Source organism: Bombus pascuorum, chromosome 5 (assembly GCF_905332965.1).
Source record: "Bombus pascuorum chromosome 5, iyBomPasc1.1, whole genome shotgun sequence".
NCBI classification, from domain to species: Eukaryota; Metazoa; Arthropoda; class Insecta; order Hymenoptera; family Apidae; genus Bombus; species Bombus pascuorum.
Window position 1 is genome coordinate 17,630,772 of NC_083492.1, and position 17,328 is coordinate 17,648,099.

Consider the following 17,328-nt stretch of genomic DNA (forward strand, 5'->3'; position numbering starts at 1 on the left):
GCCAAAAGTCTTTGTTGACATCTCACAAACATTTTCGACTTACAACAATACGAGTTTCATACAACAGCATAGTTTGCACTAGCGTTGAACATGTCGAATTTTGTGCCTGGAAACTACGATTTGCGGACAGTATTGATTTTCTGTTACCATTTGAAGAAAACTGCTGCAGAATCGCATGGAATGCTTGTCGAAGCTTACGGTGAGCATGCTCTTGGTAAATCACAGTGCTTTGAGTGGTTTAAAAAATTCACAAGTGGCAATTTTGATGCGAGGAACGAAGGACGTGGAAGACCACCGAAAAAGTTTCAAGACAACGAATTGCAAGCATCGTTGGACGAGGATGACGCTCAAACGCAACAACAACTCGCTGATCGATTAAACGTGACACGAAAAGCCGTCTCCGTACGTTTGAAAACCATGGGAAAGATCCAGAAGGTGGGAAAATAGGTTCCACGTGAACCGAATGAAAGACAGCAGGAAAACCGAAAAACCACTTGCGAAATGCTACTCGCCAGATACGGAAGAAAGTCATTTCTCCACCGAATTGTGACTGGCGATGAAAAGTGGATACATTTTGAGAATCCTAAGCGTAAAAGATCATGGGTAGCTCCAGGCGAACCATCGACATCGACTACAAGACCAAATCGCTATGGACGGAAGACGATGCTCTGTGTTTGGTGGGATCAGAAGGGTGTGATCTATTACGAGCTGTTAAAACCTGGCGAAAACGTTAATACTGAGCGCTACCGACGACAAATGATCGATTTGAATCAAGCTTTGCGTGAAAAATGACCAGAATATCAAAAAAGGCAACACGAAGTAATTTTGCTGAATGATAATGCACCATCGCATACAGCAAAACCGGTCAAGGAAACGATCGAAGCGTTCAGTTGGGAGATACTTTTGCACGCGGTTTACTCACCAGACTTGGCTCCGTCCGATACTTGGAATAAAATATTTTTAATCATTTTCATACAATAAACGTGAATTTTCCATATAAAAATTCCAGTCTCATATTTACATTCCAGTTTCATACTTACATACCTGGTACGTATGCATCGTCGATCATAAGCTGATACGTAGTACAAATTGTATGCTTCTCGCTGTTTCTGTCTTCAAGGTATTTTATTATGAATCTGTTACTTTGTTCTTCGTATACGCGTTTTATAATATAAATAAAGTAAAATTTCCTATGCGTTTCTTAATATTTATGGCCGACGGTGCATTTACTTAGCTTCTTACATCTTATCGATATTCTGCACTCTGATAAAACCAGAGACTTGGAAACGATCTTAATTGCAAAGAAAGGGAACCTCCGACGATTGTATAATTACGCGGAGACGCGAGTTGAGTAATTCACCAAAGAAACGTTTGAGGAGAATCTTAGTTTGTAGCAGAAATACCGCTGTAGATAAATCCGTATCGACTTACCTTTGACATATCTGTCTTTCGTTTCGCGTGGATGTCTATATTATTTGCTTTGCGTTCGCAGGTTCTCCACATTCATTTGCGACATCCGTATCAGCATGTGTCTCTATTTTCGGATCGGTTTGGTGTCGCTCGGAATGGATTATTCTTGCGAAAGAATGCGACGAGTTTTATACGTTGAAATGAAATTGTAAATTTTTTATCAGCTATAATAATAAAGTTATAACGGCAGCTGTCAGGTGTATTCGGAATAAAGGAGTTATTGGAAGCGAGCGTGACTCGTTTTATTATTCATTTTAGCTGGCGGGCGATTGCATACAACAGAAATAAATTCTTTATTGAACTTTTTCCATTAATGATTACAGCCACCGTGTTCATAAACGTAAAATTTGATTTACAAGAACGTAGCGATACATTCCACTCCACCATCGAACAACGAAATAAATCGTAAAGTCTATTTACGAAGAATAAAAATGCGAGGTGGCCGATCGCTATATCGCGAGAATATATAATCTCGATAACATCTAATCTACCATTTTCTTTCTTAATATCGAATACAATATATTGCGAAAACTCGGTGCTAATTTACATCCGCTACATTTCCAAATCTTTTCCTCGTGCTTTTTTCTTTTTTTTTTTTTAATGAAATTCCATTGGACGATTCAAATTTCAAGCGCGATAGGAACAAACGATTCGCTTCTTAATAGAGATATGATTAGAGTTTTGGTATCATTGACATCATATCATGTCATTGAAGATCAGCGGAAGCGGGATATGCGCGGATGTAAGTTCGCAACTAGAACCAGGTTCGTGTTCGTCGAGCTACACTCGACTATTTAAAAGTTACCACTGGACAAGAGAGATATAGGTGGAGGAGAAGAAGAAAGTAGAAGAAGAAGAAGAAAGCACGATGGCGGTCGTCGAGTTAGCTGGACGTTTTATTTTCCGAAGCAGGAGACCGCGTTGAAAGCGCACTGTTTCCAGTAGCTGCGTTTACGCTGAAGATCCCCGATGTCCAGCTGATTTCGAAGCCGTTTCACGATTTGCTTCGTAAACAGGTAATTGATCAGAGCAGTCTCGATACTTCCATCGTCGTCCACCAGCTGAAACACACGCTTTCGCTAGGTCTCGAAAAATCATACTGGTCCATGCGACGTACCTCTCGGGGCACTGACCCGCAATAAACCCAAGGAACCACCATCATCCGAATCTTTTTAGCTTAACTTCTATTCGCATAAGTATTTTCGGTTTATGGATGATCCTTTGAACGGTCCTTGGGTTTCTTGCACGCTCTTGCTAATTACAGCGAAATAGCTGGTTTTTCCCAGGAACAAGGACACCCATGAGCCACATCCGCAGGACACTTTCTCCTCGTATTTTGTTTATTAACATTGGCTATAACTAATGGGCATCGCGGATCGTTACCCTCGCTTTTCTACCGAAAACAACGAATCCGCGTTCTTAGTTCAAAAAGGGTACACCCACGTCGAGCTTTCCTCCTAAATCGTACGAGATGAGTCGGTTACTACTCTTACGCTCCTCGGACAGTCAAGTCTACTGCTCTTACACTCCTCGGACAGTCAACTCTACTGTTCTTTCGCTCATCGGGCAGTCAAGTCTACTATTCTAACAAGTTCTCGGCATTCGACGCGCCAACTCTATCAACCGTCGGGTCGATCATTGTACTTTCCGACACGACGAAGTCAAATCATTTCTGTCTACGTTCCAAGTGTTATAATATGGTGTAAATATATTTATATTATATAACTGTAGACTCCAGTTATATTCAACAACAAACACCCCTATTATCCCAAAAGAAATAATGTCGATTCGTATAATCGTAACGGGAATTTACGACTCCCGTTGACGCGCCTCAACGCGATCGCGACTGGACGAAAATACACATACTCTTTAATCGAGTACGTCGCGAACAGATCGAATATTTATCGTCAATGTTGATACAAATTTCATGATTTTTCCGCCATACGAAAAACACATAAAATTTTCGTTAAACCAAAGTTTATGATAGTCTCGCTGCCGTGAATTTTTGCGGATACCGCGGTTAATCCGATACGTACACGTGAAATCTTTTTCTGACTATCTCGAGCAAACAGAGACGTCGCAAATTTTGAAAAATAGCTTTATTACATGTATCGTACACTAAATCTTCGTGTTCACTCTGCGTTCACGCTGCTCAGGAATAGTCGTACACGTGTATATTTCCCAGCATGCAAAAAAAAAAAAAAAAAAAAAAAAGAGGAAAAGGAAAACTCTCGATCGCGTAACTAGCAATCTCGAAGGAAAAATGCTTCAAGTTATTGGAATGTTGTTGGACGTGTTAAACGTCGTTATTTCTAATATCTGACTTTCGTAGCATCGACTTTTTCAGAAAGACCAAAGCTACGGTTCGATGAACATCGATTATATGGGTCGTGCGAGCGAAACGAAACAAATTTCATTGGCCGTAATGGCGCGCATCGGAAGTCAAAAAAAAAAAAAAAAGGGGGAGTGCATCCTACCCCTGTGACGTCGTTTTGACCCCGATATATTTCGCGATCTTTCGCGTTACCATCGGAAAAAGCAACGTTAATGGATAATAATGCTCTTAAAGCTAACGCGGTTTTATTTACGTTCAAAAGAATTTCGTGGCGTTAGAGAACATCGGGGAATCGTTTAAAAAATACGCCTGGATAACGCTATGGCTTCGTTGAACACGAGCCTTTTTTCTCTCTCGCGCGGCTCTTTTTTCCTTTTTTAGTTGGGAAAATGTGCGAGAAATCAACGGAGCGTAATGTCGTTGAAGCAGGATAACGCATGTATTCGATTCAGGATAGGAGGGATGCAAGTAAAACGCGATGGTTGTAGTCTGAATACGTAAGTAAACAAAGATATTTAGAAAGAATCGAGAGAGATAGCGTGGTAAGCGTGAATATAGCGAGAGAGAGGAGTTTAATTATCCCATACCGAAGCGTTTCTCGTTTAAACGTTTGTGCGCGCTTCGAAAGATGAAATAGCAATTTGTAGGAGTGAATGATTAAAAATTAACGAACAAACGGAAAGAAAGAAGAACGCGTCTATCGCGGCAGGAGAACGTTTAACTCGACGTTTATAAAGTTGTTGAATCAGCGTTCGCGACGGACAACCGGACGCTAAGTGAAATCGGATTGCCGTTGCCGCGCTATCGATTATCGGATCAGCCGCAAATTTATCAGCCTTCCGTCGAACGAACCACCGTTCTTTATCGTTGCTCCTCTCCATGGCGGAGCTCGAAAAGTCGTCGCGGACGGAAACCGATTTTTGATATTCCGCGATTCCTCTGTAAGGACAGTCCGCCGGAAAAGATTCGCAAAGAGCTCCGTGTCGATTTCCAGCGACGCTGGAACGAACATACGCTGCTCGTGAAACTCGTCTTCCTTTGGAAAAAAGTTCATCGAAGAAACGTATTAGGCGAGACACCGTCGTTCGAGCCTGAGCGAACTCCGACTGCTAGAGACGACATGGCAAGGGAATCGAAGAACGAGTAACTGTATTGTTCGAGCTCTTTTTGCACGGAATGATCTGCTTTGGAGAAAAGGAAGGAATAAATTCTTATCGATGGGAGATGCCGTTATTTCGCACGATATCTGCTCATCTCCGATGTTCATTTCCCCGTAACATACGTATGCTAATGTCGAGTTACGGGAAATTCCTCGTGCGATATAACTGCTTAAACGAATGAACCTGTTGTTGAACGAGGCATGGCGCGTGGTACGCGATAGCTTATTTGCAATTCAAACGTGTAGATAAGAGTTACGCAACAGGACTTTGTGCGAGCGTCGCGTTTGTACTTTATACGATAGTTGTGGAAAGCCCGGATAAGGTAGTACGGATGAAACATCTTCGCGTAGCGTTTTCATTTAATACCGATGTAATGCTTCGAAGATCTTCGCGTTTTCCGTTTCGAGATGAACATCGGCATCGCTGAATCCCGTAATGCTGCAAACTAAACCCTCGCGCGACGTATCTACGTCGCTGTCGTTGTGATTCATAACGGACGAACAAACCCTCGGTCCTCTAATCGAGTTTAAGAGTAATATGTATAATTTCTAGGACAAGTGTTCTTGGAACAACATGGCAAACTGCTGCACGTTTATAGGACGAGAGAAAAGAGCAAGGTCCCGATACATCGACAAACGTAATTTCGTTTCGCTTGGCAATTAGCTTTGTAATCCGTTGCGAAGGACATACGGTTCTTTTTTCGTTTCTCCGCACGCTTCTATCCTAACGACCCTCTTGTATTTGCAGCGGAGAAGAAATTTAATTTGTCGCTTTGAAATAGTAGCCAGTAGTAAAGGCATATTGAAATCTTAAGCTGCAGTCGTTCGTTTGGAAACGTTTCACAAAAGTCGCGTTTAACAGCGCGAATATTTCTTTCCTCCGTCGACGATTAGTTTTCTCCAGGGAATCGACGTTCTTTACCTCGTGCGAATCGTATTTACAGTTTATCTAAGCACGTTCAAATCTTGAAACTCGACCGATGGTTCGATCGAATTTAATCCGAGTATCTATAAACGTGCAATCGTTTAGCTGTCATCGCGACGGACAAGGATGTACCGTTGTGAAAGGTGAAACGTGAAATTGGTATTATTAAATCGTAAATTCGATCGAGCCGCATCGACATTGTAAGACGGGATTACGAATAACATTTGTGCCAATTACGGAGATCGAGAATTCTTCCGTGTATAGTAAGTACGCAGATACGTGGAAAGAAATTGCCCGGCGAATAATCCTTTGTCTCGTATCGTTTTCTAAAAGTGGAAGATATTTTCCGTAGCCCGACAAAGCGGAGTAAATTACACGTAATACGCGATATATTCTTATTTTTTTCATAAGAAACAACCGCTTCATGCTCACTTTTACGTTCTTATTCGGCTACTGTACTCAGGCTGTTAGCGAACCAGTGATAGAAACCGAAAGAAGATCGTGAGTGAAGAAACAAGTGGAAAATATGGAATAAAATTTGTTCAAACGGCGCTTCGTTTTTCAAGAAATCCAGTTTCAAGATTTGTCAATTTTTTTTTTCAACTGGAGAAAAAAAAAATTTTTTATTTTATTTTGGTTTTTTTACAATTTGTCCTTATGGACATTTGGTAAAGTGTTATATCTTATTGGTGAAAAAAAATAAAATAAAAATAAATATAGCATGTGGGTGGCTACCCCCAGCGGGGTGCCAGCTTCGTTTTTTCTAAGTTATATCTTTTATGGATTTGTCAAATGTACTTAAATTTGGTTAACAGACTAGATACGAGTATACAACGAGCAGAAGGTTATTCTACATGCGAAAAGAAGCGAAATACATAAAATGAAACATTGAAGAGAATAAATTTTAATCGTTAAATACGTTAGAAAGTCGAATTTACTTTTCTCGAAAAGGAAACGAAAAAATGTTATCCTACGTCCTTCGATTCTTTTCACTCGTGGAACAACATTCCGTTGCTTATTTACTCTTGTTCAGCCGGGTTTTAGCCAGGTTCGAGCATACTTGACAAATTTACAAACTCGATTTTCTCGATAACGAAGCTCTCTAGGAAAAAACGTAGATTCTCCTCCTCATCGTATGTACCAGCAGTTCGGGAACATCTTGTATATGAGTTATAATCTCGCCTAATATGTAGCTATTTCTTGTCGTTGAAATTCCGGACGACAACGTGCTTTGAAACTATGCGACTGTCGTGGTAAGCGGCTTTGTCTTTGACCATCCTGAGGACGCGCGCGATTAGACCGTATCTATGGATTATCAGAGATAGCGTTAATTGCGCACTTAACGTCGTTTGTGTTCGAACCTGCGTGGTAACATTAACCGGTGGAAATTCCGAATTAATAGAACCTGGAATTAAAATTGCCATTACAGCCACGTCACGGTCTTCGATACACGCGCCTATATATAATCCGTCGCTCTGGGATCGAAGGAAACGAGGAAAATCGAAACGATTGGAAAGTTGAGCGCGAGGAACTCTCGCGAAGAAACTAAGTAGTTTCACAGCTAACAAACGCGTATCTGTCTTGGCAAAACGCGACCGAGTCGACAGTTTGCACAGCCTTGGAAACGAAACTAACGCGACATTTCGCGAAACAGCTATAAATAAATTGAATTTGTCAAGCAGTCGCTTACACGCTGGAATAGGGACCGAGCAACAGGTTTCTCGCTTCCTTTTCAACCACTAGCGTTTTCTACCTTTTTCGCCCTACCCATGTTTCTCATCCGATTATCCTTTTCATTTCGGATGGCTCGACGTAGCCGTTCTTATATTCACCAACTCGCTCACGCTCGATAAAAGTTACGTCAGCAGAACCGAGTCGCGGAATTGCATTATGTTTCATTGAAATCCGGGTTACAGTAGCTCACGGATGTATTCCAACACTTTTAGAAATCTTTTATCCATTGGAAAACATTTTTAAATCTCACTAGTAACGTAACGAGACGCGACTGTCGCGATTACATCGCTGAAATTTGAGATATTTATTGAAAGTATTTAATTAATTAGAGTATTTGAGCAGTCAATTATTCGTTATTAATAAGCTACAATATTTAGTGCGAGATCATTAGCAGCAATCGCACGTTAAGACTATCGTTCGTGTCGTATACTAACTTTTAATTTTTCTATAACTAACAATAAGCTAGCAATAAGCATATGTTTGCAGCAAATGTCTTGTAGCTTGCATATGTATTTTCATATTGGTACTTGTTAAGGCTATTCGGTGTATGTGGAATTAAAGAAACGCGTGGGTAAATTGTAAGGTATTGTAAGTATATATATCGTGAATATTAAGGTACAAAATGTCCAGATCCTCACGCTAGCAATGTTACCCTGAGACTAAAAGAACCCTGAAGCCAACGTCGCACGTGTACCGCTTATGGTCTGTCATCGACGCATTCTTTTGTCTATGCGCTATCGACGACCTTAGCGCTTGGGAAAACCGAAGACCAGATGTAGTTTTCTTAGAAGTTTTTTTTTTTCTTTTTTTTTATATTTTATTTTGGTTTTTTACAATTTATCCTGAAGGACAAAAAAATAAAATAAAAATAAATATAGCATGTGGGTGGCTACCCCCAGCGGGGTGCCAGCTTCGTTTTTTCTAAGTCTTTATCTTTTATGTTTCTTAGAAGTGGCGATCACTTCAACGGTACTCAAATACTACTATGAACACTAATGTTTCGTTATAGCGACAGCGAAGGTTCAAAAGCTTTCGTACTATCTCGAATATATTCAGAGAAGATTTTTCTGGTGCGTATTCGAGTATTTTCGTGAGCCACTGCAACTACTCGTAGATCCATATTTCAAATTAAAAGTAATCGACTTTGATCCGAATTTCGTCGGATTTTAAAACCGGAAACTCGGCTCCAAGTAAGCTAGGATAAAGGTTTCGAAGAGTAACGCGTTTTAGTCTCCGACATCGTTCGGAAATTGTGGAAATTTCATTATCGATCGTTGAGTGAACCTTTCGTTGGCCAAGGATAGGTCCGATTATTAACATTCTCTCGGAGCCCTCTGGAAATATCGAATATATCGAATACGTGGAGGGCAACACTTGGCATAATAAGAGGAGTCCTTCGTATTGAAAAAAGGACGGTTTGCTGTCACTGTCGCCATCCGTGTGCCTGGTGTGCGAAACGAGTATACGACAGAACGGTATTCATTCGTATTGACGCGCGTGACTGTAATATAAATCGTTGCCTCTTTACCAAACTACATCTTCTCTCTTTTGTACGATCTGCCCACGAGGAAATTGTTTGCTCGATGTAAAATTCTCATTTCCTATTTATGGTAATTATTTACAAAACGGACGACCTCGTCGATTTCAACGAGCTTGAAACATGTTGTCGGAATCAACGTTTTAAATGATTTTTCTCTATACGCGTTACCATCGCTGGCTCGGCTATAGTAATCAAGCGCAAGATATTCGCAAAAATACGCTTCGTTCAGGCATATAGCACAGCCTAACGCATTTTCGACGATCGTTTCCAACTCGATTCGGAAAGAAAAATCAATGAATTAGGTTTGGCTGTGAAGCGGCCAATAACGCTACTATGAAATAAGCTCAGGTATTGAATAATAAAACAGATAAAATTCACATATTAAGCTCTATATTGTATTATTATTATTCGAAGCTGGAAACGCTTTTAGTCACGATATTGAAAAAAGCGATTATTCGATGATCATAATTATACGGTCGACAGAAGCGAATATCTCGGAAACTAAAGCCGAGCGACGGTAACACGTAGAGGAAGAGATCGTCCGCGATATTGACTTTGATAACATATTTCAAGATTATTGAAATCAGTCGATCCGCTTTGTAAATAATTATCCTAATTATTTATTTATTTATTCTCAGGGACAAATAGGCTAACCACGACATCGCGATGTGAAAGTTACGTATACCGATTACTCGATCGCATTTGTCCGATTAATCGACGAAGAAATTAATTTGGAAGCGGAGAGAAGCCGCTGTTAAATGATGCAGTGAAATAGTTTCAAAGTGCGGTTAACCGATCGAAATGCGTCATTCGTCGACCGCAAATAACGTCGCGTCCATGGCGAGATCACGAGAGAAAAAGAAGGAAAAGTAGGAGAAGAAATGGAAGAGCGACTTAAAAAGAATATAAAAAGCTGAAAGCGAGCGCGCAAAGCGATTGGCACACCGTACGTGCAAATTTTAGTCTTCGGGTAGGTCTTTTTTGTTCAGTTCCATATTTTTTGCGCGCCATCGAAACGAGTTCCAGGCGAGCGTTGCCGTCCTTCTCGCGGATAAAATCGAGGACAACGCAAGGTGAGAGGGTAACGAGGCACATTTGTCATCGCTCGAGTGTCGCAGCGAGCACGGCCGCGGTATTCTCTAGTCTAGCGTGAGGTTGCAGCTTGTTATAAACGATATTTTCTTTCATTTATGCATCTCTATTTTAGAAACAAGTTTACGCGATTAGTTAGCAAGCTAACAAGCAAGATTGATCGCGATCGCCGATAGAAACATCAATTATACCGGGCGTGTATAGTTTTGTTCTTTTCGTAGGGGGCGGATTTTGTTACTTACGTCTACCTCGTTTAAAAGTCTCTCCTTGTCAGCGGCTGGAAGGGCTATCGACAAGTCGATCAGCACCATCAGGACCATGGCCAGAAATATGACAGTTCGTAGCGACGACATGATGTATCTCTGCCCTGCAACAAAAACCTGGTTAATCCGACTAATTGAAAGGACCATAGTTGCTGCAAGTATTAAATCAAACGCTTCTAACGATCGACTCGTTAACGACTATTTTCTCCGACACGTAGTTTACGCCGATCTTGGTCGACCTTTCGAACAGATCAAACAGATCGTTAAACAGATAAACCTACGATATCGAACGGAGGCAAATTTCCAAGCTATAGGAAGAAAAACGAATGTCATTTATCGGTGCACGTTGTGGAAGAAAAGCTCTATGGCGCTTTACTCTACGAAAATCATACGTTTATCGCGAATCGAAGAATCTGTCGATGACGCGAACTTATTTCTGTTAATAAGAAGCAACGATGCATACGCCGTCGAACTTTTCTCGATACGTATCGCGATAGCGTGCAAGTAACGAGCGTTCGTATCACCCCATAGGAAGCTCTAAAAGTATCTAACGACGGCTTCGTGTGTTGATTACGTTTCAGAAAATCGAACGATTGCATCTTCGACAACGTCGAAGGGTCAAAGGCTCGTCGATACACCAGGTGATTTAAAATCCCGATCAAAGACAATGTTCGACTGCCGTGGATGCGCCTTTTATAAAATTAAAAGCAACGTTTAGTCTATTTTCGCAACATTCCTAACGATCGATCGGTGAAGAATATGCACACATACATATGTATAATAATTCTTAATAAATTCTTTTTCCAAACGCAAGCAGCGCGATTTTTCTCCAAAGTAGAATTTTATACCGTGAAAGTCTTATCTATTAGAAAATGTTTCTACCAACATGAAGCGACGGTAGCTCTCTCAAGAACGATCATCCGTCTTTCGCGCGTAAGAAAAAGAACATCTTCTATTTCGTAGTAATTTATTTAGGGGAAGCAAGCAAGCAAGATAAAGACGGTGGAGTTTATATGGCAGCGAGTTCTGATTGGTAAAGCGAATGAAATCGATCGTTGATGGAATATTTTACTCGGTGTCAAAATAGGTTGGTCAGAAAACCACTGTCAGTTGGTTTTATTTATTTGGGCCTGACAAGAGGGACGCTTTCGTCGGTACAGCCGACAGTTCGATTCTGCTTGACGAGCACCGACAGCCGCTCTAGCTGTCGTTGACAGAACGATAACTCAACGGAGGAAATATCGAGAGTGATACGGTGCCTCCGTTTAAAAATACTCGCGCTGCTGAGTGAAGAATCGTGATGCGATTTGCGCGATTAATTAAATATCGAAATACCGATCGGAATGTCTAGAGATACACAGGATGCCCTATTTTCGTCTGTAAATACAATTCGAGGAAGAAGTAACTTAACGTAGATACATTGTTTTAGGCAGACGCGCGAAGAGTATATAATAAAAGTCAGCGTTATTCTTTAAATAGAATCATAGAATTTTGAATGCATCGAACGATCCATTTCAGTATTCTCTCTAAGAAAACTATTAGTGGAAAAACTATTAGTCTAGCAGGTATATCGTACCTTATTCTATAAAGCTTTCATGAAACGTATCTATGAAAAAGAAAGGAACGCCTTGCGACTTCCCTATCTACGGAAAAACTAATTACGCCAAGATCATGTTTCCCTCGAAAACGTATAATCTGTCTGCGAATATATATACGCATATATGTGTCGAGTGATTTTAACGGAATATATAGCAATGCTCCGTTCTTTCTTTATATTTGTTGCGTCGTTTCGTATTGAACTCGCGTGCGTTGCCGTAGGAGGAAAGTAAAAGACGAGAACAATGAGATCCGATAATTACGTGCTTGTTGCAACGAGTTAGGAAACGTTGGAGAGTACCGTTTGTTTTCGGAGACAAAACAAGGCAATGACGGGTAATTGCACTCCTCCCTGGGCAACAGGTTTTCCTCGACTCTGTCTAATGCGTGAATTACAGAAACGAACGCTTCGAACTTTACGATATCTCCGGAAAAGTGCTTTTCCGCGCCTGATCATTTCTTAGAGCTTTCGAAGCTCCGTACTCCGAGATATCGGAAATTTCAAAGACCTTCGTGCACTTTTTCAAATCAACTGAATAATAGATCGCTCCACTTTAGGCGCGATCGGATGAAATGACCGAGTCTGCGAGACTACAATAAAGCGAAATGGAACGTTTGTACACATTGTTAGAGAAAAACGTTCGTAATATTCCGAATGAACGATTACGCGTAGTGACGGACATTTCACGATAATTTTCATTCAAGTGTCAAAGGCATTATAGCAGTAGTGGATGAGCAAACGTAATCGCGATTGTTTCGGAATAAATTATTGTGCCGTTAATAAGTTACGTAAAACGTTTCAAGCGCCACTTGCCTTACACGCCGTCTTCTATTTTCGCGATTATGTCAAATTATGTGAATCACGACTCACCGATTTTCAATCGATCCAACAAAGATCAAGTGTAAGATAGACTTTAACGAAACGTAACGGTCGAGGTAACTGTTGAGACGAATGAAACGACGCGAAACGAAACTCAAACTTCCAACATGCAGAATTTCCAAAAGACATCCGGTCGATGGCGATTCGTGCGTGAAACGCGTATCGTTATATGTACGTAGGAAGCGTGACAAAAGAAGAAGAAAAAAAAGAAACAGCGATTGAGCGACGATTGATGAAAATGAAAAGGACGAACGAGAAAGTAAAGTACCTTGTGGAAGCAGTTCCAGAAAGTCGAGATGCGATCCGAGGGTAGTCGGTGTCAGTGGGGCGGTTGTTTTTGGTGAGCAGCTGCGAGAATCGGTGCTTCAGCGGCAGAGTGACTGAGCTTGCAAGCACGCGACCACTTTATATCCGAGACAGGGACTGGGTCGGCGGCGTTGGTGGTGGAAACGCTGGGGGTGGAAAACCCACCCCGAGCCACTCTTTCGACGATCACGCGTTCCACCGACGATTCGACGATATTTCGACGCCTGTACAGCAGCTTTTCGAAGCTCCGTCCCACAGGACACCTACCTGTCCCCCACGACACCCATCCGTCCCCCACCCTAGCCTACTCACCGTACCAGATTACACCGATTAAAGGATTAATTCGATGAATGCACGATTTGCGAAATAATTCCCTCCCTCCCTCGCAAGCTCGCTCCGCGAGAATCCACTAATTGCGGCAAAACAAAAGAGATGGTATTTTTGAACGTGAAAAGGCCATTTATTAAAATACGGGCTCTTTGCGTTGATCGTTTCTTACTTTACTCGAGCGGAAGGGAACGTTGTTCGAAGGAAGAGCAAGGAGAAATGTTGGTTGTTCGTAGGCGTGCAAATGGCCATAATTATCTCGATTGTCAAAAGAGACCATAAAGTAAAGAACGATCGGCAAAATATATCGTGCTTTCACTTTTGAATAACTTTGGAGCATATTTCACTATCGTTGACTAACCGTTTCGATCGATACATTTTACGAGAACAACGAAACTTGAGATCGTTTCGATGCGGCAAACTTTAGCGCAGTGACCTTTTCGTTTCGGATGTTACAAGTTTAAAAACTCCACGCTTGAAGATTCAGGATAAATTCTTATTGAAACAAGTCCAAGCGAGAGGAAAACTTAACGTTCGAACAGATGGCAGCCTCGATCAGTCGCGATTACGAATATGATAATTTTAGGAGGCAAGGGTGGCGTGATATTTTTCAACGCGTGCAGGGATCCACTGTCAGTCTGACGGACGGACGGACAGAATTGCGGGACAATGCGGCAACTGGGCTGGAAATTCGCGGTGGCAAGAGCCAGGAATGTCTCATCCCCCAAAATATGCCAAACGGTATGCCCGGTCGACGTACCACAGGCCTGACTCTTGCCATGAGATCACGTTTGTCCTTCCCTATCCCTTCATCTATCATTCGGTTGTGTTATAACGTGTTCCGTGTTTGCTCCGTGTAACACGCACCGGTTTTACGCGTTCAATGGATTCCTGTTGTAATCGAGCTGCTACCGTCGCGTTTTCATGTAACGAGTGTCCTACTCTCCTTGACCGTTCGCTCGTCCAAATTCCGTCATTTTTCTTTTATTCGCAGTTAGGTTATACATGGAAACCGGTGATTTTCGTGCGATCGAGCTGCAGCTACGTAACGATGTTAATTTTTCATGCGAAGAACGTCGATACTGACCGCTGGCTATTTTATCTCGATATTCTCGAAGATGCAATAATTCCAATGGGCTACGCCTGGGTTTAGAAAATTCTTTGCAAATTATATTCCATTGATTTCTCTCTTTTTACGTTTACGTGCACGCAACATCGTTTAAGAAATATCGAAGCCTGTTTAAATCGACCTTACGGTTGTCGATTACAGCTACGTTGTTCAAGACTTATAAGAACGCGAAAAGAAAGTTGTGAGTAGTGAAACTTCGATATGCTCGTTATCGGGCAATAAAGAGAGTAGCAATAGCGATATGTAATCGACTCGCTAGAAATGGGCCATCAACCATGGAGCTTTGGGAAACGTAATCACACCAGCGATGACGATAAAACGCGATAAAAGCTGCAGGTCATCGTTCACCACGACGGATCTTACACATTTTCCCAAAGGCACTGCCATCGACTTTTTATTCTCGATGCTGGCTACCCCGGAAGTACCTGGGATATTTTGATGCTCGTTAAATAGTCGAGCGTTTCGAGAGCAGTCCGAAGAACTATAAAGCTTAGTCGTTTAATATATAATCGGATTAGAAATTACTTTATACGCTCGAAGCGTAAAAAACAGTTGGATATATTTTGCGAGCGAACAAGGCGAGCATCAATCGACTTCAGCACGAATAGTCCAGCAATATTTCATCGACCTAAACTTAACGCCTGAATAGTTGTCATCTGCACAAGATGAGCGAACGATAACCGTTAAACTTCTGCAATACTCTTCGCTTAAAATTAGCCTTCGAGTTTCTTAGAAAATAGATGTATGTACATCTGTATTGTACGAGCGAGGAATGAAAGAGAGGAAGACAAAAGGAAAACGCCATGAGACGAGAATGTATCGAATGAATAGACGCGCAATAAAACAAATTCATTCCTGTTTGAGATGTACAAGACAATAGAGCACTATTCGTTAATATTTCAAGCTATTATGTTATATATAAAATAATTATTCTGTTCTAATAAATCTTGTATTTAATAAAACGTTACATAGTATTACTTTAACAGAGTTCATTGTTGAAATATGTACAATGTACATGCACAACTCGTCCAATCGTTTCGATTCTTATCGCTTTCACGAGAAGGCAATTTGTAATTTTTTTCTACTATTTTATTTTGACTGAACCTTTCGCTATGGTATCACGAAATACGGTTCGGAGTTCCTGCGTCGCACGTCTCGAAGAGTTTGCTTAACGATGCATGTATCGATACCCGTAAACAGAATCTTTATCTTCCCTTTGAGATTTTCGAACCACCAAGTACTTGTACCACAAGTACCAACTGCGCCAGCGTCCGCCGATAAAGACCGGATCGCTGAAATTTGCATTAACGACGTGCGGAAAGCTGCATCGTTTCCCTCCGGCGCTGCGTAATTTTACGAAAAAATCAAGGTAGCGTCGTTGAAATGGAATAACATGAAATTCAATATTTAAGAAAAATTCTCAGGGTCATCGACAACGTGTCGCTGATGCTTCGAGGTCACTCGGATGGCTGAGATAAAATCGAAAAAAAGAGTAAGCACCGGGGTGACTAAACTTAAACGACGAGACTTTTCTTAATTAAGACTATAATAGTTCTTCGATCGGACTCGGCTTCTCCGAACGCGAACGAACGATCGTACGGAAATTTGGATAAACCGATGACATAAAGAACAAGGAGATCGACGCAACAAAATATCCGTTTAAAAGCATTGACGAACATTTTACGTAACTTAACGATGGATCCACGACTACTTCGCTGTTATCGCTAATTAAGTATTTTCATAACTCCATCTAATGTCTCGTCTGATTTTCTTCTTTCTTCCTTTTTTTTCGACTCTGTACCTACGCCTACATCTAACGAGCAATTTTGCCATGACACTCACCGAAGAAGAAACCAGCGGAAAAGATCACCTCGTACAACGCGAAGAAACACATTTTTTTGTTCATAGGACGTTCTGTTTGTTCGTACAATTTTACGGGTATTGGGGTAGGCGGTCGTCTCCTTGAAGCCTCTATCGCGTGTCAACGTCAGGGAGTAGGCGAAGATATCGATGTAAATTGTATCGCGCGACTCTTGTTATCTTTCGACAATCGACAATCACGAGGTGCTTTCACAAACCAAGTAGGAGAGACGTCGATTCGGCCGCAGTAGAACGTACCGTTGTTCGGTCAGACACGAGGATTCTGCCTTAACTCCTTGTCGCTCCTTCGCACACGTTATCTCCGTTTCCTCATTGAAGGATGTTGACGTAACGCTACATCCTTTGGAAATGTCACACGAAACTAACAACTGATCGTCAAATGGCAAATATTGTAAATCTTTGACACCTTTTAAATTATCGCTTGTAAATGCGAAAAGAAAATATCCCGAGTGTATTGAAAATATTGGAAGAATATATATTTTCCTCTTTTCCTTCGTCGGTTTTTTATCTTCTTTCGTAACGTTACGCGATTCTTGGACGAAATAAAGCTGTCGCTGCCGGCGTTACGTAAACGCGTAATAAACGGTGAAAATTAAGTGCACTCTCGAAGGAGAGTTGCGCAAACTGATAATTAACCGGAGGCAATCAAAGAAATGAAGAAGTCCGAAAATCAAAGAACCCTTTCTAGACT

General features: G+C 41.3%; 2 protein-coding genes across 4 annotated transcripts in view; one reads left to right on the forward strand and one right to left on the reverse strand.

Moving 5' to 3' along the window:
• Nucleotides 1-10,584, forward strand: part of LOC132906754 (DNA ligase 3) — a 37,193-nt gene extending 26,609 nt beyond the window's left edge. The window contains exon 21 of one of the 3 annotated variants that reach the window (XM_060959243.1): nucleotides 10,477-10,584. The gene's annotated coding sequence lies outside the window, so the exon portion shown is untranslated. Of the gene's footprint in view, nucleotides 1-156; nucleotides 1,194-1,492; nucleotides 1,702-10,476 lie in introns of those variants that run through there. The other 2 variants (XM_060959241.1, XM_060959242.1) reach the window with 2 other exon arrangements.
• On the reverse strand, nucleotides 1,740-10,612 carry LOC132906773 (prohormone-1). The gene is made up of 2 exons (XM_060959283.1): nucleotides 10,498-10,612; nucleotides 1,740-2,531 (listed from the first exon to the last, which is right to left on the reverse strand). Exons 1-2 carry the CDS (start codon nucleotides 10,606-10,608, stop codon nucleotides 2,367-2,369), a joined length of 276 nt encoding a protein of 91 aa, XP_060815266.1. The 5' UTR covers nucleotides 10,609-10,612; the 3' UTR covers nucleotides 1,740-2,366.
• Between the last annotated feature and the right edge of the window lie 6,716 nt (nucleotides 10,613-17,328).

Coding starts and splice junctions, on each gene's coding strand:
- LOC132906773 (XM_060959283.1), bottom strand. CDS start 10,608: ATGTCGTCGCTACGAACTGTCATATTTCTGGCCATGGTCCTGATGGTG. Junction 2,532..10,497: donor GACTTTTAAACGAGGTAGAC/GTAAGTAACAAA, acceptor CGTGTGTTTCAG/CTGGTGGACGACGATGGAAG.